Genomic DNA, 25,603 nt, shown 5'->3' with positions numbered 1-25,603 from the left:
ACATTTTCTTCTCGAGTTCCAGGATGCCATACTCTCCTAATATATTTTTTTCCCTATCTTACCATCTAATTCTTATGAGTCTCCTTTCATAGCCCCTCTTCTCTTCTCTACCTACCTACACTTACTCCCTTGGTGATTTCATCTGGTTCTATGGTTTTAAATGCCACCTGTATGTTGATGAGTCTCATATTTCTATCTTCAAACTCCAGACCTCTCATATGAGCTTCAGACTTACACATTGGGTGTCTCATTGGCATTTCTAAAATGGACTCTTAATATCTTGTGGTCTAATCTACTTATCTTTCAAGATTCTCCATGTGAGTAAAGGGCATCACCATCCATCCAGCTGCCCTTACCAGAACCTGGAAGTCATTATTGATTTGTTCTTCCCCCTCACAGATATATCTCATTCATCACTAAGTCCTTCAGTTATACCCCAACACATGTCACCAAACTAACCACTTCTTTCTACATCCACTGCTACTCTACCCCATCCCTGTCTATTCCACTATCATCCAAACTTCTATGAAAACCTCCCAACTGGGACCTCTGAATCTACCTTCCCCTATCCCACCCCTCCCTTTGCCCCCAACAATCAATTCTTCAGTCCCTGAATATAAATCAGATCATGTAATTCCCCTGCTTAAAACTCTCCTATGACTTTTCATCATACTTTAAAAATTCTAAACTTGTTACTAAACTATAAGGCCTTACATGATATGGCTTTGTCTACCTCCCTGAATTCATCTTCTGTCCTTCTCCCCCAGGTCCTAGCTCACTCTCTCTGAGCCTTATTTGCCTTCTTGCTCTTCCTTGATTATGCTGAGCTCATTCCTACTTTTCCCTCAGAACATCCAACTCTGCTAAGTGTCACATTTTCACAAAAGTCTTCCTTTATTATACAGAAACATACACACATCACATATATGCTAGCCTCTTACTCTGCTTCATCTTTTTCCATACCTCTCCTGGCTACATTAAAATTACATATTACTCTGCTTGCTTACTAATTCATCTCTCTCCCTCTAAACTAAAATGTAAGCTTCATGAAGACAGAAGATGTGTCCATCTTGTTCACTGTTAAATCCCTGGCACTCAGAACAGTAATCTGGCATACAGCGGGAATTCAATAATTTTTTTTTAATAATAGGTAAATATTGCTTTATTATTTTTTGACACTGATAATTGCAAAGGTTCTCTAACTACATTGAAAGCAACCAATGTATAGCTGTAGCTCATTCATATTTAATGCAGTATAATATCCTGTTATGTCAATACACTACAATTTAACTTTTTATCCTCCATCAAAAAGCTTGGGTTCTATGATTCCAGCACTTTGGAAGGCCAATGTGGGATGATTGCTTGAGCCCAGGAGTTCGAGATGAGCCTGGGCAACATAGTAAGACCTCATCTCTACAAAACAGAAAAATTAGCTGGGTGTGGTGGTGTGTGCCTGTAGTCCCAGCTATTTAGGAACAGGAGTCTGAGGTAAGAGGATTGCTTGAGCTTGGGAGTTTGAGGCTGCAGTGAGCCATGATTGTGCCACTATACTCCAGCCTGGGCAACAGAACTGTACCCTGTCTCAAAAAAAAAAAAAAAAACTTGGGTCATTTCCAAATTTTGTTCACCATTATGAATCCTGTTGTTATAAAATTCTTGTACATATCTTCCGCTATATATATTTCTCTAGAGTGTACAACTAGGATTAGAGATGCTAAGTCAGAAAGTATGCAAAATTCAACTTTACAACATAAAGTGAAATTGTTTTCCAAAGGGGTTGGACCAATATATACTCCTTCAGTATTGTATAAGAGTTTCTGTTCACCCATATCCTCTTCAACATATGATACTGGCAAACCTTTTAATTACTGGCAGTCTCATATTGATCTTACTTTGTATTTCCTGATTACTTATGAGGTGGCACATTCTTTCATATATTTATAGGCCTTATGTATTTTTTCTATGAAATGGCTGTTGATGTCTTTTGCCCATTTTCCTACTGAGCTTTTGTTTTTTCTTACTGATTCATTCTGTATACTAAAGCTTTATTGGTTCTATGTATGGTAAGCATCTTCTCCCATTTTGTGGCTTATCTTTTCAATTTCATTATAGAGTTTGTCAGTGAACAAAAGCACTTGATTTTAATGTACACAATTTTATTAATCTTTCCTTTTATGGCTAGTTCTTTCTATGTTTTGTCAGGAAATTCTTCCTTACTCCAGGGACACAATGACATTTTCCCACAGGCCCTAAAAGCTTTCCACACTTTTATCTATGTAGAAATGATTTTTGTACATGGTGTGAATTAGGGATCTAATTTCATATGGACACTATGAAAGTTAACTCATATGAATATTTAACCTATATGGATAACTAATCATACCAGTGTTTTTAAAAAAGTTTCTCCTTTCCTCCCCTTGATCTTGAATTCCCTATCAGGAATTCCATCTATCTGTGGGCCGGTTTCTCAATTCACTTTCTATTCTGCTGGTTAATACATCTCTCCCTGAGCCAAAAGCGGTCTTAATTTACTGTTAATTACTATTTGAACAATTCTGTGTTTTGATAACTGATAGGACAAGTCTCACCACCTTATTCTCCTTGTTCAGAAATGTCTTGTTTTGGCTGTCTTTATACATGCATTTGAAAGAACAGAAATAAAAAGAAAAGATAATTAAACACACATTTATAAAATCAGCAAGGACTAAAAGATACCTAAGAATATATCTAAAATATATGTACAGAAAATTACAAAACAATCTTAAAACATTTAAGAAGGCCTAAATAAATATAAAAATAAGCCACAGTCATGGATTAGAAGCCTCAATATTGTAAGATGTCAATTCTTCCCATACTAATCCAAAGATATAATCCAAATTCCAACAGTTAATTGTGAATCTCAACAAGCTAATTCTGTTTGTCCCAATTTTTGGTTGGAAACATATAAAATTGTAAGTTTAAAACTTTAACCAAAGTATGTCTTGGAATCTAACATGTTATAAGCCTTGTCAATTTCCAACCATGTCTGTTATTAACGTGAGGAAAACTTTCTTTTATTATACTCTGGAATGTTCCTCAAAGTCTGTCACTTATTTGGCTAATTTATTTTCAGTAACATCAATTCTTCTGCTTGTTACCCTTGGATGTATACCCTAGACTGATACCAGACAAAAGGCAAAAATCACCGAATCAAAGCACAAGTACGATAATCCATCAAATATCTCAAAAACTTAACATATGGTAGCATTAATAACACTGTAAGGATTTAGAACCATCTGTTAAATGCATCCTATTGTAACTTATCTCTCTCTTTTTTTTTTTTTTTTTTGAGACAGAGTTTCGCTCTTGTCACCCAGGCTGGAATGCAATAGTGCGATCCTGGCTCAATGCAACCTCTGCCTCCCAGGTTCAAGCAATTCTCCTGCCTCAGTCTCCCAAGTACCTGGGCTCAGAGGTGCCTGCCACCATGCCCAGCTAATTTTTTGTATTTTTGTAGAGGCGGGGTTTCACCATGTTGGCCAGGCTGGTCTCAACCTCCTTGACCTCAGGTGATCCACCTGCCTCAGCCTCCCAAAGTGCTGGGATTACAGGCATGAGCCACAGTGTCTGGCCTGTAACTTATCTCTTCCTAAGGATACAGATATGAAGATAGTTTTGTCTGTCTGCCAAAAGTTCCAATCTAAAAATAAACAAAATAAAAAACAAAACAAAACAAATTTTGATAGACATGCACTCCTGACAGGGTTGCTAAACAAACATTAAATAATGGAAAGTAAACAGCAGGAAGAAAACACCAAAAATATGCCACAGTTAAGAGAGCAGACGTGGTGAGTACTTTGATTAGGAAGCTAATATTAATTTTTGATGAGACAATGTAGTTCCCAATAAAATAAGAAAACAGGCACAATGAATGAGCGAATTGTAATATTTCCATAAGTACAGGTTAAGACTTGGTTTTGGGAACAAAAATGTCCAGAAAAGACAGCAATTTTTGGATAATTTTTTCTGAAATAATCTCCTTCAGTTTATGTCTCAGGGACAAAATTCATCACAGGAAAATTTGAAAAATTCTAGGCATAAAACAAAATCTTAAGTTTTGGGTCTTTGGAGTCTTAAGATATGCCTGTTTTAAATAAAAGTGGTAGCTCAACCAATCCATCTGACCACCTCATATGTACAACAACTGATTCAATCATTTAAATAATCAAACACAGGCATTTTCTGAACACTATCTTACTTTCCTTGTTCTCAATTCCAACCAGCTGCCTCATTTAAGGACAGGCCTGGGCAAACTTCTGAGGTTTGTCTTCAGTCTTAGCTCTTTATCTTCCAGTAACTTCCTCTCTTGTTCTATTCCATGTATCACAATGTACCCACAGGACCTTAATTCATTGCTCCTGCCTTTACCACATATGGACTTCCATAAAAACTCACTATCCTGGGACATCTCCCAGAGTCTCGTTCTTTGCTTAAATAAATTACAATAAGCACAAAAATCAAGAGTGAAAAAACGCAATCTGTGCAATGGAGAAAATTATTTGCAAATCATAGATCTCATAAGAAGCTAACATCCAAAACATATGACTAAGTCCTACAACTCAACAACAACCACCATTTTTTTGCTGATTAAAAAATGGGCAAAGGACAATATACATTATTCCAAAGAAGATATATGAATGACCAATAAGCACACGAAAAGATGTCCAACATTACTGCTCATTAAGGAAATGCAAGTCAAAACCATGAGACACCACCTCACACCCATTAGGATTCCTACTGTTGAAAAAAACAGAAAATAAGCATTGGCGAGGAAGTAAAGCAATTGGAACCCTTGTGCATTGCTGGTGAGGATGTAAAATGGTGCAGTCCCTATGGAAAACAGTATGGCGTTTCCTCAAAATATTAAAAACATAATTACCATATTGAAGTAGAAGGCAGGGCTTGGACCCTGGACCAGATTGAAGACTAGCAGAAACAGGAAAAATACGAAAGCAACTCTCCGTAGGACACACCTACCAGTGCCATGTCAATTTACCATTGCCAGCACAACATCTGGAAGTTATTGCCCATTTCCATGGCAACGACGCAATGACCCAGAAGTTAAATCCTTTTTCTAGGAATTTCTGCATAATCTGTCCCTTAATTTCCACGTAATTAAAAGTGGATATAAATATGACTGCAGAACTGCCCCTGAGCTGCTACTCTGGGTACACTGCCTATAGGGTAGCTGCACTCTGCAAGGGGCAGTACCTCTGCTGCTGCTAAACACTGCCATGTTAATAAAAACTGCTGACTCACACCACCACCACCCCACCCATGAATTCTTTCCTGGGCAAAGCCAAGAACCCTCCCAAGCTAAGCCCCAATTTGGGGACTCACCTGTCCTGTATCAATATGAACCAGTAATTCCACTTCTGGCTACATACTTTAAAGAACAGAAGGTAGGGTCTTGAAGAGATAGTTGTACATTCATGTTCATAACAGCATCATTCACAATAATCAAAAGGTGAAAAAAACTCATGTGTCCATCAACGGATGAATAAACAAAATGTTTTATATATACACAATGGGATATTATTCAGTCTCAAAAAGGAAGAAAATTTGGACATACATGAACCTCGAGGATATTATGCTAAGTGAAATAAGCCAGTCACAGAAAAACACATACCGTATAATTCCATTTATATGAGGTACGCAGAGTAGTACATTCATAGAGACAGAAGGTGGAGTGGTGATTGCCAGGGACTAGGAGGCAGGGAATGGAGAGTTATTTTTTAATGGGTATAGTCTGTTTTGCAAGATGAAAAGAGTTCGGGACATAGAGAGTGGTGATGGTTACAAAACAATGTACTTAATATTACACTAAACTATACACTTAAAATGATTATTAAGATGGTATAAATTACATTCTATGTATTTTTACCACAATTAAACATTTTTAAAAAAATTACAACGAGCACACAAAAAGCTTATTCCAAGTCTGGTTTTCACCCTTTCTTTACCTAAAATAAATTCAGGGTTTCTGCCTAATTGTCCAACTGGTTAGCGTGAATTCCTTATTTTCCTTTTACTTCCTCCTGGCATCCTATGGAGGTGGGTGCAGACGCCAATGAATTTTAGTGCAGTTCCCTTCCACTTACTTGCCCTGTAACTGAGCAAGTCAGTAGGTAAAAGAGATTAATGCATTTTAGCTTTCTCATCCATTCCAAAATAACAACAATGAAAATCATCTTACATATTATGTCTCAGAAGGTACTAACATTTAAATTTTCATTGAAGACTTTTGAAATTGTCTGCAGGGAAGGAAAAAGCAACAGAACAAAATGTAAAGGAGGGTTCATTCAGGATGCAGTGTTATCTCTTTCTAATGGTAAGACTATATAGTTGTATTACAAATAATGTAGACAGTTCTAAAAACTACATTTCAATGTCTTATGACCAAAAAAAGCTGAAACCCAGTCTTTTTGTAACAAATTGCCAATTAAAAATGTCTCCATGTATTCTCTTTTCCATGTTCTTTCTTAGTCAGTTTAGTTCATTCTTGTTCATTTAGTCTAATTGCAAAGATAGAAAAATCTTGTCATCATGTTTCAGACAAATACTGGGCAAAAAACTTGACTGTATTTGTGACTAACTGTATAACAGGTTATTTTCATTTCTGTTCTGTGGAAAGTGTAAAACATTCCAACAAAGGCTTTTTAATGTAGACTTCTTTTTTTTTTTGCACCCATCCTGTTGATTGTTAAATGTAATGGTCTTATCATGATGCTGAATGTCTTTTTAAAAAAATAAAAATAAAAATATTGTCATCAAGATCTACATATATTGCACTTTTATTCCTCTAGGTACATGTTTCTGTTCCTTAATCTATCTCAAGCTCTTTAACGGTAAAATCATGTCTTATTAATTTTTATAATGCTAAGTCTATCACAGTTACTAACCCAGAAGAGATACTCAATAAATACCTAATGAGATTATAATGGTAGAACATTAATGTTACCCAATTCACACAGCTCTACCATCACATGGAAATAACTGAAAATTCAAAAAGTAAAAGTTTCAATGACAGAAATTAAGAATGTTATATAAGAACCTGCTTAAAACCAGGTTCTTACAAAATTTGGCAAAGAATGAAAAAAGAGAAAAAAATCTCCTAGGAATGGTTAAAAAAATTAAGTTATATATACTTATATTTTAAAACAAAACAGAAAAGTTATGAGTAAAATGCTGGATAAAGACGTATTAGTGAAATATAAACAAAAATGAAAACAGGTTACAAGACTAAGATCCAACAAAGTACTATAACTTATGTGCTAGAAAGTATGAAATAGCAGATCACTATATTTTGACTCCATCCTGAAGTTACAAGTTACACACATTTATGTGCCAAATAAAGCCCTGACATTTATTAAATAAACAGTTAAAAAAGGGGACGGATATGTAGAAATATAATAGCTATGTTAGATTTATATACCTCTTCATTTTAGAGAGTAGTTGACAAAAAATAAACATTAAAAATTTTTAAAAATATGTTAGTAAATATAAATATATTTATATTTGTCCATTATATTTATTGACTTATTTATTAAGTCAATATACTTATTGATTCCTAAAGCAGCTTTCTTTTCAGGAATACAAAAACCATTTTTTAAAAGTTGATCATATATGAAAAGAAACGAATTAAAAAATAGTTTAAAAAGATACATAATCTGACAAGGTAACCATATTAAAAAACAATAAAGCATTACATAAAAACTCTTTAGCCAGTTATAATTCCTAAAATTCTCTCCTAAACATTTCTTGGGCCAACTTAGAAATGAAAATCACAAAACCTATTTTGAAAATGACTATAAAACACCAATTATTCAAATCTACATCATGAAGCCAAATACGACCTGAGGAAAACTACCTTTAAAAGTTTTCATTTTCAAAAAGATTTCAAAGAAATTAAGTAAGACTTTATTTCACTATGTTTGAAATAGAAGAAAAGAAAAATATACTTGGGGAAAGGTAGTGAAGATGAGATCAGAAAGTAATGATTTAGAGAAAAAAAAGAATTGATTAACAAAAAAGGGGGAAACAAAAATCCAAGAGCTAGAATTTTGGAGGAAAAAATACCATTAAAGTTGACATACCTTTGGCAAATCGAATTAAATAGAAAAACAGAAATAATAGAAAATTAGTACTGAAAAGCTGTATGATTATTGAGGCTTAAAAATTAGAATAGTGTATTTTTCACTCTCTGCTAGATGTTTTACAGTGCACATGAAATAAACACTTTTCTTTTTTTTTTTTAATTTATTTATTATTATTATACTTTAAGTTGTAGGGTACATGTGCATAACGTGCAGGTTTGTTACATATGTATACTTGTGCCATGTTGGTGTGCTGCACCCATCAACTCGTCATTTACATCAGGTATAACTCCCAGTGCAATCCCTCCCTCCTCCCCCCTCCCCATGATAGGCCCCGGTGTGTGATGTTCCCCTTCCTGAGTCCAAGTGATCTCATTGTTCAGTTCCCACCTATGAGTGAGAACATGCGGTGTTTGGTTTTCTGTTCTTGTGATAGTTTGCTAAGAATGATGGTTTCCAGCTGCATCCATATCCCTACACTTTTCTACGAAAATGAAAATGGTTAGAATTGATCTAAGAAGAATGAAATGTGAACAGGGCAACAGTCATGAAATTAATTGGAAGGATACCCAAGGCAATCTCAAAAAGTTCCCAGGCCTAAAGTGGTTTTAAAGTGAGTTCTTAAACTTTGAAGTCATTGATAACTGCTTGCTACATATTAACCATTTTACAGCATTTAAAAATTGGAAAGCTTACCAAAGCTGCAACAACAAAATCAAACAAAAAGAGTTACCTTAAGTGATAGAACTGAAGAGAGAATAGACAATTCAATAATAGGTGAAGACTTCAATAACTCATTTTAAATAATGAATAGAACAGCTAGACAGAAGATCAAAACAAAAAACAAACAAACATAAGACAAACACTATAAACCTAAGAGATCTAACAAATAAAATCTATAAAACACTCCACCCAACAGAATACACATTCTTGTCAAGTGCAGGATGGAATAATCTCCAGGAGAGACTATACGTTAGGTCATAAAACATGTTTCAATGAACTTAAAGTATGTTCTCTGACCACAACAGAATCAAATTTGAAATCAATACAATGGAAAGAAATTTGGGAAAGTCAAATATGTAGAAATTAAACAGCATGCTTCTAAACAACCGCTGACAGGAAGAAATCATAAGGGAAACTGGAAAATATTTCTAGGTGATGAAAACTAAAACACAACTTACCAAAACTTATGGGATGTGGTGAAAGAGGTGTTTATAGAGGTGCTTAAGTTATGGCTGGAAACACTGATATTTAAAAAGAAGAAAGATCACAAATCAATAACCTAATCTTCTACCTTAAGAAACTAGAGAAAGATCAAACTAACTTAAAACAAGTAGAAGGAACAAAAGAATAAAGATTAGAATGGAAATAAATAAAAGAGAAAAGTAGAGGAAATAAACAAGATCAAAAGTTTTTTTGAAAAGATCAGCAAAATTGACAAACCTTGAGCTAGACTGATCCCCTCTCGCCAAAAAAAAATAACAAAAATAAAAAAATAAAAAGAGAGAGAAAGAGAAGATTCAAATAAACAAAAATCAGGAATCAGAGTGGGAAACATCATTACCAATCTTTCAGAAATAAAGGTTATAAAGGAATACTATGAACAACTGTATGCCAAACTATTAGGTAACCTAAATGAAATGAACAAATTCCTAGAAAGGCACACACTACTGAAACTGACTGAAGAAACAGAAAATCCGAAGAACTACAACAAGTACAGAGAATTAGTAATCAAAAAACTTACCACAAGTAATCAAAAAACTACCCATGAAGAAAAGCCCAGGACCAGATGGCTTCCTTGGTGAATTATACCAAATACTTAAAGAAGAATTAAAACCAGTCTTTCACAAATTCTTTCCAAAAATGGAAGAGGAAGAAACATTCCCCAACTCATTTTTTCAAGTCAGTATTACCCTATTACCAAAATCAGATACTAAGACATCATAAGAAAAATATAGACCAATAACCTTTATGACTATAGATGTAAAATCTCCAAAATAATACAAGCAAACTAAATCCAGCAACACAGAAAAAGGATTATACACAATGACCAAGATGTTTTATCCCAGGAATATAAGTTGGTTTAACATATGAAAATCAATCAATGCAATATGCCGTATTAACAGGACAAAGGACAAAAACTAATAATCTCAATAGATGTAGGAAAACATTTAATAATAACAAATGCCCTTTCATGATTTAAAAAAAAAAACTCAACAAACGAGGAATAAAATAAAATATCCTCAAACTGATAAAAGACATCTATGTAAAACTCACAGCTAACATCATATTTAATGGTGAAAACATCGTATTTAATGGTGAAAACTGAAAGTTTTCCCTTAAGATAAGAACAAGACAAAGATACCTACTCTTATCACTTGTATTCAACATTGCACTGGTGGTTCCACCCAGGGCAATTAGGCTGTTGGGAAGATAAAATGGTGTAGCCACTTTGGGAAAGAGTCAGGCAAGTCTCCAACCAGTTAAACACAGAGTTATCATATAATCCAGCAATTCTATTCTTAGGTATATACCCAAAGAACTGAAAACCTAAGTCTACATAAAAAGTTATACATGAATGTTCACTGCAGCATTATTCAACCAAATAATGACAAAGTAGAAACAACTCAAATACCTATCAACTGATAAAAGGATAAACAAAATGTGGTATGTGATATATACAAGTTCCATAATGTTCGAAAATATGCACAAATATAACAAAAGATGTAAACTTCTTATGTTACAGTGCAATTACTTTGCACTAACCTAATATTATAACCACACACTATAAAACCAAGACAAAAATCTGAATTATTAAATAGAAACAAAATTATAACACCAATAAAATTCAAATTAATACTATTAATTTAACTTTGTTCTTCTGAAATTATATTGTTTAAAATATAAATATGCCTCAGGTTCTTTTGAGTTTAGCATCCTTACGCTGTCCTGAGCTATACAATAAAACAAACCTCACACCACTTTTCTCCACCAGAACTACCACCAGGCCTCCAAGGGTATGGGAATCATGAGATCATTAGGTAGTCAATACAATATGGGAGGTATAGTAAAAGGAACATCTAGGATGATTTGAGGTGTTTATTTTTTAGAGTGACTGGTTAGATAGTTATCTTTTAAAGCAGGAATACTTGGGTGGGGAGGGGCAGTTAGATTACTTTTGAAAATAAACTTGGGATACCTGAAGGACAGCTGGATGGAACTGTCTATTGCAAGAAATCACGGATCTGAAGCTCAAAAATTGCAAGTCTGGGCCAGAAACACAGATCTGGAAAGATACCATCCTAAAGAGTGGTGGCAGAAGCCAAAGAACCTGCAAAAGCACCATCAGAGAAATGGAATAATCTTTTCATTAAAAAAAGAAACACATGAGGGAAGCCAAAGGAAGAGAATTTTTTTAACAGGGTACTAAATTCCACACAGGCAAAAATGAATGAAATGTGTTATTTGGCTTGGCAGGTCATGATGACCTCTGGGAGAGGGGTGAGAAAGAGACAGTAAGGCCAGTCCTTTATGAAGCTTCGCTATCAAGGGAAGCAGAGAGGGCAGTGCCTGAAAGAGGAGATAAATTATTTCCAGTCTGAAGAGAAAGAGCTAGTAGAGGGGAAGAGGCTTAAATTATATGAGAACAGACTTTGAGTCACTTTTCTACCCCAACACCTATTAGAGTGCTTGGAACATATCAAACATTCAAAAAATATTCATAAAATGTTGAATAAAAGAAGGAAAAGGGTGGCATCAAACAACAGGAAGAGGGTTTCAGTAAGGAGGACAGGAAAGGGGTAAAGGGGAGGAAAACTAACATCTGATCAACTGTCTATCTCCAGGCTCTTTATCTTCATAATTCTTGAAAAGATCCCGAAAGGAAGGCATTATTGTCTCCATTTTACAGGTAAGTCCACAGAGACTAAGAGATTAGGTAATCTGACCAAGGTCACTCATCTGCTGAGGGGTAGAGGCAATATGCAGAAATGGTTTCATCCGCCCACAAGGCTTTTGTTCCCCTACCTTACTGTCTTCCAGAAGAGGGGTACAAATGTGATCTACAGCCAGAGAAAAGAAAAGAAGCAGAGAAAGAGAAAGGGGAGGGGAGGGAGGGAGGGTTTGAGAGAGGTGATTTTCATTTATAAGCAAAGGACAGGAAGGTGTAGTTCAAGCCTGTTGGCATCTATTTTCTCTGTGAAGTATGAAGGTAAAACAATTTGCTGAAAATGAGGGGAAAAGGCTGAAAAAGAATAGTAAATGTATCTACTAACATCTGAGGAAGATGTACAAGGAACTGACCTAGGGCATGCCCACTCTTGTTAAGCCGCACCACTTTTGTCATTTGCTTTTACAATATAAAAATAAGGGACACACTTGTTCTGGGTTACCTGATCCTTTGTAGTTAAATAAATCTTTGTCCCAGGAGCTTACTCAAAAGGAAGAATGGAGACCATGATATTTCATAACTCTACCAAAGGCTTTGTCCTTCCCCTGACACCACACATAGCATAAGATAGGGTCAGTGCTGAGCTGGAGAATAGCCAGAGTTCTTGAACACCTGGCGTATCATAAAATTTAATCTAATCTTATTTCTTTTACCTGAAAATATTTTCATTTATAATAGTACAGTGGGTCTGTTTTCTAATAAAATTTTACATATTTTACATGAGTCAGTGAGCCAGATGTAAGACATAAAACTGTGCTTACAATAACTTTTCAGAAATGTATATTTTAAAAAATCGAAGAATGCCTTCCTATCATCAATACTAGGTTCTCTCTACTCAGATTGCTGTATCTCATAGTAGCAAGGAAATAATTAAAAAGGAAATACAAAACCGTTAGAAATGCGTTAATCGCAAAAACTTCACATCCACTTTAAAGGGTACCACAAACCTGTCCTATCTTCAAGTTTCTGACCTTCATAAAAGCTCAGCATCTTCAGTCATAGATAGCTTGATACCTCCACTGTCTAGTCCCACAAACCAGGAAAACCCCACAGCCTCAATATCATCAGCCAGGGAACACTAGTTTGTCAAACAGTGTATATAACTGGGTAGTCAGCAAATGTGTGAAACTTACTACCTTTAAGTAGTCAATTATAGGCCAGGTGCAGTGGCTCACGCCTGTAATCCCAGCACTCTGGGAGGCCTAAGAGGGTGGATCACCTGCGGTCAGAAGTTTGAGACCAGCCTGCCCAACATGGCAAAACCCCATCTCTACTAAACATAGGAAAAATTAGCCAGGCATGGTGGCGGGCACCCATAATCCCAGTTACTTGGGAGGCTGAGGCAGGAGAACCTGTGGGGCGGGGGTCGGTGGGGGTGAGGAGGATGGCAGAGCTTGCACTGAGCCAAGAACACACTGCTGCACTCCAGCCTGGGGTAAGAGAGACTCCGTCTCAAAAAAAAAAAAGAAAAAAAGAAGCCAATTAATTATATATATAGTTGTTGATACATTTGCAGTTCAAAGATTAAAAGGAAGATGAGAATGAAAATCTATATAAGTTTTTGGGATCAGAGGAAATACTGGCCTGGATAGTTCAATGACCCAATACACTATTGCTTTAATTTATGTTCGCGTGACCTTCATGTAAGACTGTGGCCACAGCAGAGTAAAAAGCTCAGGACTATTAACAAATCATCATCTCGAAAATCCAACTTGTGTTCTATATAAACGCATACAACTCACATAGATTACTTTCCCTTTGGCCTACTGACCAGACCAGCGTTTTTCAAATTGTAGGTAATGAAACTGATCTAGCAGGTTGCAACCTGACTTTACATAAAATGAAATACAAAAATATCAGAATGCATCACATGAGTTTTCATCATTTTCATCACTCTACCATGAGTTTTCTTTACATGAGCTAAAAAAACTCTTATTTAGCTCATGGTTCTGCAGGCTGGAAAGTCTAAGCATGGTGCCAGCATCTGCTCAGCTTCTGGTAAGGGCCACATGCTAAGTCAAAACATGGCAAAGAAGGTCAAAGGGAAAGTGGACACATGAAAAGCAACCAAACAGGAGGAAAAAACTTGCTTTATAACTCACTCTTGCAAGAACTAATCTATTCCCAGAGAACTAATCTAGTCTTCAGAGAGGAAGAATTCACTACCACAGGACCAGCAACAGTACCCAGACACCTCTCGCTAGGCCCCACCTCCCAACACCGCCACACTGGGGATAAAATTTCAACATGAGTTTTGGTGAGGACAAACGAATCATATAAAAATCTCAGCAGAGTGTGTGTGTGCATGCATGTGCACATACTGGGATGGGAATTAATATTTATTTCTCACTGTAGGTTATAGTCAAAAAACCTGAAAGCCATTAGACTGCAATCAATCAGCAACAACTCATTTCCAAAGTCTAAATATTTTTTTTCAAAATTACTGACTTCATCATCATGTAATAGTCCAGTGAAGGAGATAAGAAAAGTTATAACTTGTTTTAAAATAGTTGGTTTCGGGCCGGGCGCGGTGGCTCAAGCCTGTAATCCCAGCACTTTGGGAGGCCGAGACGGGCGGATCACGAGGACAGGAAATCAAGACCATCCTGGCCAACATGGTGAAACCCTGTCTCTACTAAAAATACAAAACACCAGCCGGGCGAGGTAGCGGGCGCCTGTAGTCCCAGCTACTTGGGAGGCTGAGGCAGGAGAATGGCGTGAACCCGGGAGGTGGAGCTTGCAGTGAGCTGAAATCTGGCCACTGCACTCCAACCTGGGCGACAGAGCGAGACTCCGTCTCAAAAAATAAATAAATAAAATAAAATAAAATAAAATAGTTGGTTTCATTTTGAACGTCAAATAGTGGTCTAGAGTGAATTAATTTTCAAACCATTCAACATATAACTCTAAAATCTAACTGAGAATTTATACTACTCCCTCTGAACAAGCATTTCCTCCAAAATCAAACATGTCATTAATACTAAAGTACTACCTCAGTGTCAAAGGAAAAGGAAATAGAGATCTGAAGTTGAGTTTATTTTCTGATCTGTCTACATCATAAAAAGTCCTTAATCTTCTGTGAAACTTATTTTTATGTGTGCTAACCACTACTGAAACTATCACTTAAAACCACTCTCATCTCGTATTTTGCAATAGAAACTGAGAAGTCACTACTATATGATCAGAAATTTTCCAGTCCCCATACAGGCAACCTGGCAGCTATCACTGACTCCCCTACACTGACACCTCTACTTCTGGGTAGCTGTATAGACTCTATATTCAGACTTAGAGAATCTACTCAGAATATGAGTTTCAATGATCGGATGAGAAGAATAGCTTATTCTTAGACCCTTTTTCTATGTTAATGTGGTCCAATTTATCTTGCCCCCAAATCCTGAAGCCCTGTGGAACTTCTAGAAATGGCCTATCACAGGCCGGGTGCAGGGGCTCACACCTGTAATCCTAGCACTTTGGAAGGCCGAGGCGGGTAGATCATGAGGTCAGGAGTTCAAGATCAGCCTGGCCAGGATGGTAAAACCTAGTCTCTACTTTAAAAAAAAAAAAAAAAGGCCGGGCGCGGTGGCTCAAGCCTGTAATCCCAGCACTTTGGGAGGCCGAGGCGGGCGGATCACAAGGTCAGGAGATCGAGACCACAGTGAAACCCCGTCTCTACTAAAAATACAAAAAATTAGCCGGGCGCGGTGGCGGGCGCCTGTAGTCCCAGCTACTCAGGAGGCTGAGGCAGGAGAATGGCGGGAAACCGGGAGGCGGAGCTTGCAGTGAGCCGAGATCGCGCCACTGCACTCCAACAGCGTGAGACTCCGTCTCAAAAAAAAAAAAAAAAAAAAAAAAAAAAAAAAAAAATTTGCTAGGCATGGTGGTGGGCACCTATAATCCCAGCTACTTGGGAGGCTGAGGCAGAGAACTGCTTAAACCCAGGAGGCAGAGGATGCAGTGAGTTGAGGTCACCCCACTGTACTCCAGCCTGGGCAACAGAGCGAAACTCCGTCTCAAAAAAAAAAAAAAAAAAAAAAAAAAGCCAGGTGTGGTGGCTCATGCCTGTAATCCCAGCACTTGGGGAGGCCAAGGCGGGCAGATCATGAGGTCAGGAGATGGAGACCATCCTGGCTAACACAGTGAAACCCTATTTCTACTAAAAAAATACAAAAAAATTAGCCTGGTGTGGTGGCAGGCACCTGTAGTCCCAGCTACTAGGGAGGCTAAGGCAGGAACCCGGGAGGCGGAGGTTAAAATGAGAGGAGATTGCGCCACTGCACTCCAGCCTCGGTGACAGAGCGAGACTCCATCTCAAGAAAAAAAAAAGAAAGAAAAAAAAGAAATGGCCTATCACATTCAGGAATCTATAGGATGGGTAACAATGGGAAGTCCCCAGATTCCCAGAGTCTACAGCCAACTCACTATTACAAAGCCACAAAGCAGCTCCTGAAAAACATACCTTCCAAGTCACAGAAGCAGTTACTGAGACTTGACTACATTCCCTCACTGTATAAATAAGAAGCTTTGTGTTCTTGGGAGATAATTATTTAGCAACTTAATTGGAACTTAATTAGCAAACAGTTCTTTCATATACATTTTAACATTTGATCCTTAGGAAAAAGAAGGGAAAGACTAAGAATTATCCATCCTATTGTACAAAGAGGTTCACAATAAAAAAGATGCCCAGCCTAACAAACCAAGATAGTGGTGGAATGAAGTACTTGTCTTTTAACCCCTGGTCTGCTTCTCTTTCTCTTCATTGCAGGGCTTCCTCAGAAATTTGGAGGATGTCATTCTGAAGGCTTGTGCTCACCAATCATTAGATTACTTTATTCTATTTTTTTTTTCCCACTTCTGTGTGGCTCTCTGTGACCATACAGATGGTTATTTACCAGACTAATTGTGGTAAATTCTTATCTAGGTAAAAAGAAGACAGAAAAAAATAATTTACAATCTCTATCTTCTATTTTAATGAGGGTATTTTTGTGCAGGAGAAATTAATATTTATAACATGAAGGTCAACCCATTCCCCCTTTTACATAGTTGCCAATAGTTTAAATACACCATACGAGCAAATTGTTTTAGGTACTAGGACCACTATTGACCTTTAAAGATCCTTTATAGTCAGTACTTCTACTCTACCTGTAGTGAATGACTAGTTGTTTTTTTCTTTTTTAAAGTTCTAATGAGTTGCAAACGGACATGTTTATGAAATAAAAATAAATTATGAGAAAAATAAAAAGACATTCAAAATGTAAGCCTCAATTATTAGAGTCACAAACAAAGCTACTCCATCAAACTGCTCTAAAAAATTTCAAACTCTTATTTCAGTTTCTGTACCTATTTTGTCACTGACAAGTAACATTCACAGGACATGCTTTCAGTAGCACTGCAAGTGATTAGGACATCTTTTTGTAGTGGACGAATAACTACATCAAGTGGGTTGGATTCTAACATCTGAGACTTCTGAAATAGAAAACTTTCTCCAATAAATAAAGATATTTGACTAGCTCAAACTATATTTATTATGTAATTTATATTATATAATAATATATTTATTATACTTACTAGCCTATAATGCTTTTCTGTACTCCTATTATATTTATTGTACTTACTAGCCTATAATGCTTTTCTAATGCGAACAGGCTTTTCAATGAAGTTGTACATAATTTTAAACCATCAGTTATTTTCCAAAAGAATCAAATACAATCTCTAATAGTAGAAACCTGACTTCAGAGAATTAATATTATTTTCCAAATTATGGAGGAACAGTAGTCATTAGAGCATTCCAAAGGGGATGTGCCAGGAATAGAGACTCATCTGGTTAAAACGGGAGCATTGGAAAATGTACATATTGGTATCAAAAGTTTAAAGTTCCTATTAGTTCCCAGATTAAGGGAGAAAATGAGACAATTTGCCAATTCCTTGGCAAAGTGAAAGTAGTCCCTGGGAAAAAGACTGAGTGAGCTTGTGCCAGGACTGAACCACTGAGGTACTTCTTAGGCCAAAGTAATGAAGATTATAAACACCTTACTTTATGTTGAGATTATAAAGAACTTAAGTCCCAAATGATTCTCTGAAAATAACGTGGCCTGGTCTCCAGAAATAAATTTATCACCTTCTAATAGATCATTGTCAAATGCAAAAAACCTGAAAGTGCTATGGATCAGAAACCGAATTCCCAACAAATATTTATATTAATAAAGGGTATGGAAACCCTTCATAATCATGTTTTAGAATTGCTGCAAATTTAATCTATTGCTAGAGATATGAAAAAACTATATCCCTATGCCTCACACAGAGTAGGTGCTCAACAAAAGTTCAATAAGAGTTCAGCTCTTGAAGCTGTATAAATAGGAAGGTCAAATGTTTTATTCTCATGTTTTACAAAGTGAGAGGCTGAAGAAAGCTAGATCAAAAACATGTTAAGCAGTCATTTAGTATTAAAGGAAGAGAAAGACACTGATGCAGGTAAACAAATCAGACAGGCTGAAACCAGAACTCAAAGAAAGTCTAAAGAGAACACTCTAAAGTAGAAAATGAAGTTTCTATAATAAGTCAAAAGGGAATAGGAAGATGCCACTTGGTAGGAGTGAGGACTCAAAGGAAAAAAAAAAACTCACTGAAAGCTAAAAATAGTGAAATTTAATCCATGTAAAAGTATTAGTTCTCCTTTCTCCCTAACTCATCTAAAATGTGTTTTTTAAATTGAGGTATAACTTTCATACAGTATAGTGCACAAATCTTAAATGTACAGCTTGATACATTTTTACATACATACACCCATGTAACACCATGCAGATCAAGACAGGGAACATTTCCAGTGCCTTCTCCCGTTCAATAACTCCTTTCTACCCACCGCAAACCAGTGACCACTGTATATTTATTCCTGTTAATGGTCAAATAGTACTCCACTGTGTGAATTACACTACAAATTTGTTTACTCATTCTCCTGTTGATGGACATTTGGGTTGTTTCCTGTTCTATTATGAAGAAAGTTGTTATGTATACAGTATTTTGGTGAATATAAACACTCATTTCTCTTGGGTATATGCCTAGAACAGACTGCTATGTCACAAGGTAAGCATATGTAGATTAAGTCAGTTTTCTAAAGTAACTGTATCAATACACTCTACTAGCAATGTTTGAGAATTCTCATATAACATTTTAAATGTAAAAAAGTGCTTTAGTTGAGGCACAAGAATTTTGAGGCTTTTTGTTTATATTGTTTTCTGACCTTTTAGAGTAGGGGGTAACATAAACAGAGTGCTCACATCTCAGGGAATGGTTTGGGCGGGGTGTGGGAAGAAAATAGAATTTCGATTTCAGTTTCTTACTCTTTTAGCTAAAAAGTAAATTTTACTAATATTTTTTATGCAAGTTGACACTACTAATAGTATTCTTATTCAGATGGTTATGTTTATTCACATTGGGTATACTGTGATTTACTGCCATTTGGTGTGAGCAGGATTATGGAATATCTACTTCTAACTGAACTAGCTCTCACCAAAGGAACAGGTGGCTAAAAAAAAAGAAAGATTCCTACACAAAAATAATATTAGTAACATAGATACAAGCAAACAACAAGGAAATGTCTAAACTGACACTTCCATTCTAGAAAATCTCTTCAGAAGTTAAGAACTATGACCATCCATCTAGTCAAATCTCACAAGAAGCAGGTGGAAAATATTTCAAAAATTAAGACTTTAAAAAATATGAATTTAACCTATAAGTAATAAGTATTATTACTGTTAACGATATTGTGCAATGAAAATTTTAAAACATCGTTTTCATCAAGTCATCCCTTTTAGTTTGCGTTTATTTTATGCTGTATATAGTAGTAACAGAAAGTACATGCATACATAAAGAAAATTTACATATATTAGGGATGTATGCTCAAATTATTTTACCAACAGGGTACACAAACAGAAGAGTTCAGAGACTCTTGTTTTAGCCTCAGCATTTTTTAGTATTAAGCTAGATAATCCATAACAGAGGAACTTCTAATTTTTAAAGCCATACAAAATTAGGCATACTAAATGAGAAACAGCCCAGCTGCTATTTAATGTTAGAATAATACATCTGAACAGTGGGGGAGAAGGAAGGAGGAGGACAGGAATCTACTAGAAAGAGGCATGAGAGTACTTTCGTAGGTACTGTTCTATAGCTTGGTAGGTATTATGCCAATGTATATCTACATGTATTTATATTACATATGATATGTATCACATATACTTATATATATCAGACACATATTATATACAGAGGTATATTTATATTATACCAATGTACACGTTTGTCAAATTCATCGAATGGTAATTACATTCCATTCTATGTAAATTTTACCTCAAAAGAGAAAAGGATCCATTCAAAGTATTAACCACTAGGTAACAGTATGCACGTGCCTAGGAGTAAATTATGGTGATGTCTGCAACTTACCTTGAAATGCATTAAAATAAGAGGAACTATTATGTAGATAGAGGGATGAATATACAAACAGATGCATGAAAGGGCAAGTAGAATGAAATTTAATTGTAGAATCTAGGTGGTAGATAAATGGGTCTTCACAGTATAATTTTTTAAACTTATCTATGTATTTGAAATTTTTCAGGATAAAAATTGGAAAAATAACGAGTTGAAAGTTGACAAATAGGCCGGGCGCGGTGGCTTAAATCTGTAATCCCAGCACTTTGGGAGGCCGAGATGGGTGGATCACAAGGTCAGGAGATCGAGACCATCCTGGCTAACACGGTGAAACCCCGTCTCTACTAAAAAACATACAAAAAACTAGCCGGGCGAGGTGGAGTCCCAGCTACTTGGGAGGCTGAGGCAGGAGAATGGCGTAAACCCAGGAGGCGGAGCTTGCAGTGAGCTGGGATCCAGCCACTGCACTCCAGCGTGGGTGACAGAGTGAGACTCCGTCTCAAAAAAAAAAAAAAAAAAAAAGAAAGTTGACAAATAATAATTTAAAATAGTGTAGTGATACAAGGGAAAGTTAGAAATTCAAAAAGGGGGCCGGGCACGGTGGCTCAAGCCTGTAATCCCAGCACTTTGGGAGGCCGAGATGGGCGGATCACGAGGTCAGGAGATCGAGACCATCCTGGCTAACACGGTGAAACCCCGTCTCTACTAAGAAATACAAAAAATAGCCGGGCGAGGTGGCAGCGCCTGTAGTCCCAGCTACTCGGGAGGCTGAGGCCGGAGAATGGCGTGAACCCGGGAGGCGGAGCTTGCAGTGAGCTGAGATCCGGCCACTGCACTCCAGCCTGGGCTACAGAGCGAGACTCCGTCTCAAAAAAAAAAAAAAAAAGAAAAGAAAAAAAAAAAGAAATTCAAAAAGGGAAATGGTAGGAACATACAAGTACCATCACTTGGTGCTTTTAGATACTCTGTATTTGTGAGGTGAGAATTATCCTTATTTTACAGACGAGTAAATGGAAACTTAGAAAGATTACAGAACATGCACAAGGTCACAGTGTGAAGCCCAGCCAAGAGCTGAATCCAACTTGTAGGAATTCTGAATCCTCTTGACCTACATTCCTCACAACGGGCTGCCTAGGACCAAACATCTTCCCTAGAGCAGGGAAGTTGCTTCTCCATTCCTGCATGAACCAGCTCTAACACAAAGTTCCTTCCTACAACCTGTACTCTGAAATTTGTCTCCTCCTGGTTTTCCTCCTAAGTTTGAGTCCTTGGGGCCCCAGAGTATCTAATTCCCACATAACTGGCCTTCATATCAAGTGATAGAATTTGAAATTTCAATAAGCAAGACTTTTTTTTCCCCGTTAGTATTTTATAACATTATCACCTCCACAGCTATAACTAGGTGTAAAATGGGAATAATGCCTCATAGAATTGGGATAAAAAAATGAAAACATATGTGAAGTATATGCACTGTAAAAAAGGGGACTCAAATCTTTTTCTTTTTCTAATCTTTACCTTTCTTTGGAAATTGCAGCATGCCACTCAAGAGAAAACACTTTTTTTTTTTTTGAGTCTTAGGTTGTTTCTTGAAGAGCTCGTTAAATGTGAATGGATACAGATTTTTCTTTTGTGTACTTATTTTATCTAAAAATTTTGTTTCCTCACTTTATTTTCCATTTTGCCTTGATTTGGAATTATCACTTAGAGGGATTTTATGTACAATTAGATATACAACTAGGACCACTTCTGTAGGATTTTTCTGTTTCACAAATTACTACAGGTGGCCAACCTGTGCAAGCAACATGTTAATGAAATTTTAAGTCTATTTTCTTTTTGACTCTCAGAAGATATTTTTCAAAGGAAAAATTTGAAAAGCCATTATGTTACTAGGAAATGACTAACTGGTAATGGTAACCTTTAATTGGCTTTGGCTGTCTTTATACACATACGCCCTAAAGCTATACATTTCTTACTTGGCAAATAGATTCCGCGATTTTCTAAAGTCACAAATATATTCAGGGACTCCTAAAGTCACAAATCTTGCCTCTCTAAGCAATATTGTATTACAGCATAAAAAATAACCAGCTATTCTACCTTAAAAACTTTGTCTTATTTTAAGGACAACCTACAGTTCAGATGTGAAGTTATTTTCAGTCTACTGGAACCTGAATAAGACTGTTTTTTCCTCTTGATATCTGAGGTTGTTGGTGTTGGAAAGGATCCTAGAGATGATTTTACAGTTGCAGAAATAGATATGCAGACAGTTGAAATGATTAGTCCATAACAGAGTATGAACCAGACAGCAGGTCCCCCAATTCCTGGCCTAGTGTTCTTTCCATCTGACAATCGTGCCAAACCAAATATTTAAAAAGTGATTATGTCCATCCATTACTTCAACTTCACTAAATTTCAGTCTGGCCACTCGTGATGTCACTTCCTTTTGTGAATGGGTGTATTTTTTTTTCCTTGGTCTTGCTATCTTCACTTGACTACAATATAACACCTTAGAGCTCACACTCTATATTTATGCCAATTTTCTCCATGCCTGTTTCCGTTCCTAAAGGATACCAATATAATCTCCAGAATGCCTTGACCCTCTTTTTCACAAGATTTATTTCAAGCAATCAACTGCCAACCATACAAAAATAAAAAAAAAAGGGATTTATTCTAAAACACAAAGCATACATGGCAGTGTTGCGTGTCTTCCTCAAAGGGCTCAATAAAAATTGTGAATGCTATGTATTACATGCAGATGCTTTCTAGAAAAACAGCCCAACGACAACCTTGTTATGTAGGAAGAGAGAGCTATTGTGGACTGTAGTAGGAGGCCAAGAATAAGGTTTGAGAGTCTACCTAAAACAAATATGGAGGTGGAAAGGCACAAGAAGCTTGCTGGACCCACCAGTCAGAGCTAGGCTGCTAGCTCTCGGCTATCAGAGGTCGGCTTAAAAGAACGACAGGCACCAGAGAGGCACGTACCCCGGGACAATGATAGGGCAGGCGGGGCACCGGGAATCACGCTCAGGGAAAACTCAACAAGTCTGGAAAGCAAAGAGATGGATGAATAACTGCCAAGAGGCTCCTGCTGGCCTCTGGATGACCACTACCCCTTTCCAGGATTTACTGCCCGCCGGCACTCGCCGGCTCGCGGACAGCCGTTCACCCCGCTGCCGTATCTGCCCCGACGTTCGCCCGGGACCCAGGGTATCCACTAACGACCCTGTCCGAAGCCGAAGCCTCCATCCCAGGCCCGCTGCCCGGCGGCGTGGCTTCCCGGTCGGCACCGGCTTTCCAGGAGGAAGGCAGCGTCGGGCCTGCGGGGGCCGGACCCGCCTTCGAAAGTGGGCGGAAGGATGGCCGCCCTGGCGGAGTGCGGGCGCGGCCGGGAGCCCTTGCCTCAGCCCCGGCCCCGTCTTCTCGGTGCCGCGCCGCCCTCAGCCCTCACCACGGCCGGCCGCGAGCTACGGGCTCGCGGCTGAGGCGATGGGGAAAGGGGGTGGGCGCGCCATCATGAAGGGGAAAATGGTGGGCGGGCGGGCCCGCGCGCGGCCGCGGTACTCACCCGGGCCGGCCAGTGCGGGTAGCCCTTCATCTTGGCGAAGACCAGGTCGCCCGCTTTGTACTCGCGGGGCCGCGGACGCGCCATCCCAGCCGCTCCCCTTCCTGGTAGTCCTTGGTTGCCGCGAAGATGCCGGGAGGCCGCCCCCCCGCGGGCCGACGGACTGCGCCGCACTCCCCGCGGGCCTCAAGCCGGGCGGACGAGCGGCCGCTCCGACGAGGGGAAGCAGCGAGGCGGCGGCTGAGGCAAGGGGTGGGCGGGGGGCGCAGCAGGCCCGGCAAATCACGGCCCGGCAGCGGGGGAGGGGAGCCCCCGGCCGTTCGGCGCTCGCCCGCGTCCGGCCGCGCCAAGGTCCCCGCCGCCGCCGCCGCGCGCGCTGCTTACCAGCGCCGCGTCGCCTGCCTCATGCCGCCGCCGCCGGCCTCCCTACCGGGCTCCCGGGCGCAGCGCGAGCGCCGGGCCTCGCGTCTGCTCCGAATTCCTCCTCGGGCAGCGACCGCAAACACGATCTTATTATTGTTCTCGCGCGCGCTCAGCATCCCCCCCCCACCCCGCTTCCCGCTCCCCTCCCCTCCTGCGCCGGCCGGTTAATTCCTAGGTACACGGCCGGCTTTCGCGGAGAAACCGAGCGCGCCAGCCCGGCTGCTCGGCAGGCGGGCGGTGGGCGCGTCCTTCCCTAGCACGGAAGCCCGCGCCGGGCGGGCGGGCGGGAGCGCCTACTCCGGAGGACGCCAGCCGCCTGCTCTCTTTTGTTCTTGGCCGGGAGCTGCCTGCCGCAGCCCAACCAATCACCACCCGGCCGCCCCCTTCCCCTCCAGTCCGCGCCACTCTGGGGGTTCTCCCCACTCGCGCCCCCCGGTCCCACGCACACCTCCCACTGACTCGACCCCTGCCTGGCTACCCCCAGTCAGCCACTTCCGCGGGTGCTCTCTGGTGAGTCGGGGACAAAGGTGCTCCAGGCCCGGGGGACCCTTTGCTGGGCACCAAGCTGCCGGAAAGAGCACCGCTCCGGAGTCAGCGACCTTGTTGGGTTCTCGCCCCAGGTCTGCCCTTAACAATGCAGTGTGACCCACCTAGGGCAAGCTATTTAATTGGAGTCCTGGGAGGTTTTCTGATTTGCAGAATGGCACAGACGGGATTCGAACCTGGAACTACATGAGTCCAAAGTCCATAAGCGGTTATGTTTCTCTCTGTGCGTTTCATAGGCCTGCAGTGTTTGTGAAAAGGACTTACTCTGGCCCGTCACTTGTTTCCAATCCTGGCAACCTTTTGGACAACGTTTTTGAAATTAGCATCCCTTTCTGAAGATTTATGTACGTATACAGTTCATTAGCTCTAGAACAACATGTTCATTTACCACTATTTTACTCTAAAGTTCCTAGCTGGGCGCTTTCAAAGACATTTTGAGAGTAAGAATCTTCCTAACACCCTCTTTGTGAGGAGTAAGTAGAATGAATAAGTCGTTTAGAGTCTGCCCAATGAATGAATGCTGCTTCTTTAATCATGCTGTAGCCCACCTTCTTTAAGGGGTCAGCTGGC

The 25,603-nt window shown here is 38.9% G+C and overlaps 1 protein-coding gene across 2 annotated transcripts in view; it reads right to left on the bottom strand.

Moving 5' to 3' along the window:
* HDGFL3 (HDGF like 3) overlaps positions 1-24,747 on the bottom strand; it is an 80,819-nt gene extending 56,072 nt beyond the window's left edge. The window contains exons 1-2 of one of the 2 annotated variants that reach the window (XM_077940162.1): positions 24,562-24,747; positions 24,068-24,304 (exon numbers count right to left, since the gene is read on the bottom strand). In XM_077940162.1, coding sequence (XP_077796288.1) covers positions 24,068-24,151 — 84 coding nt within the window. In that variant the 5' untranslated portion in view covers positions 24,152-24,304; positions 24,562-24,747. The other variant, XM_077940161.1, reaches the window with a different exon arrangement.
* Positions 24,748-25,603: the final 856 nt, after the last annotated feature.

This window comes from Macaca mulatta, chromosome 7, assembly GCF_049350105.2.
Source record: "Macaca mulatta isolate MMU2019108-1 chromosome 7, T2T-MMU8v2.0, whole genome shotgun sequence".
Lineage (NCBI taxonomy): Eukaryota > Metazoa > Chordata > Mammalia > Primates > Cercopithecidae > Macaca > Macaca mulatta.
Note: the sequence above shows the minus strand (reverse complement) of the source record. Positions and strands in the feature narration are given on the sequence as shown.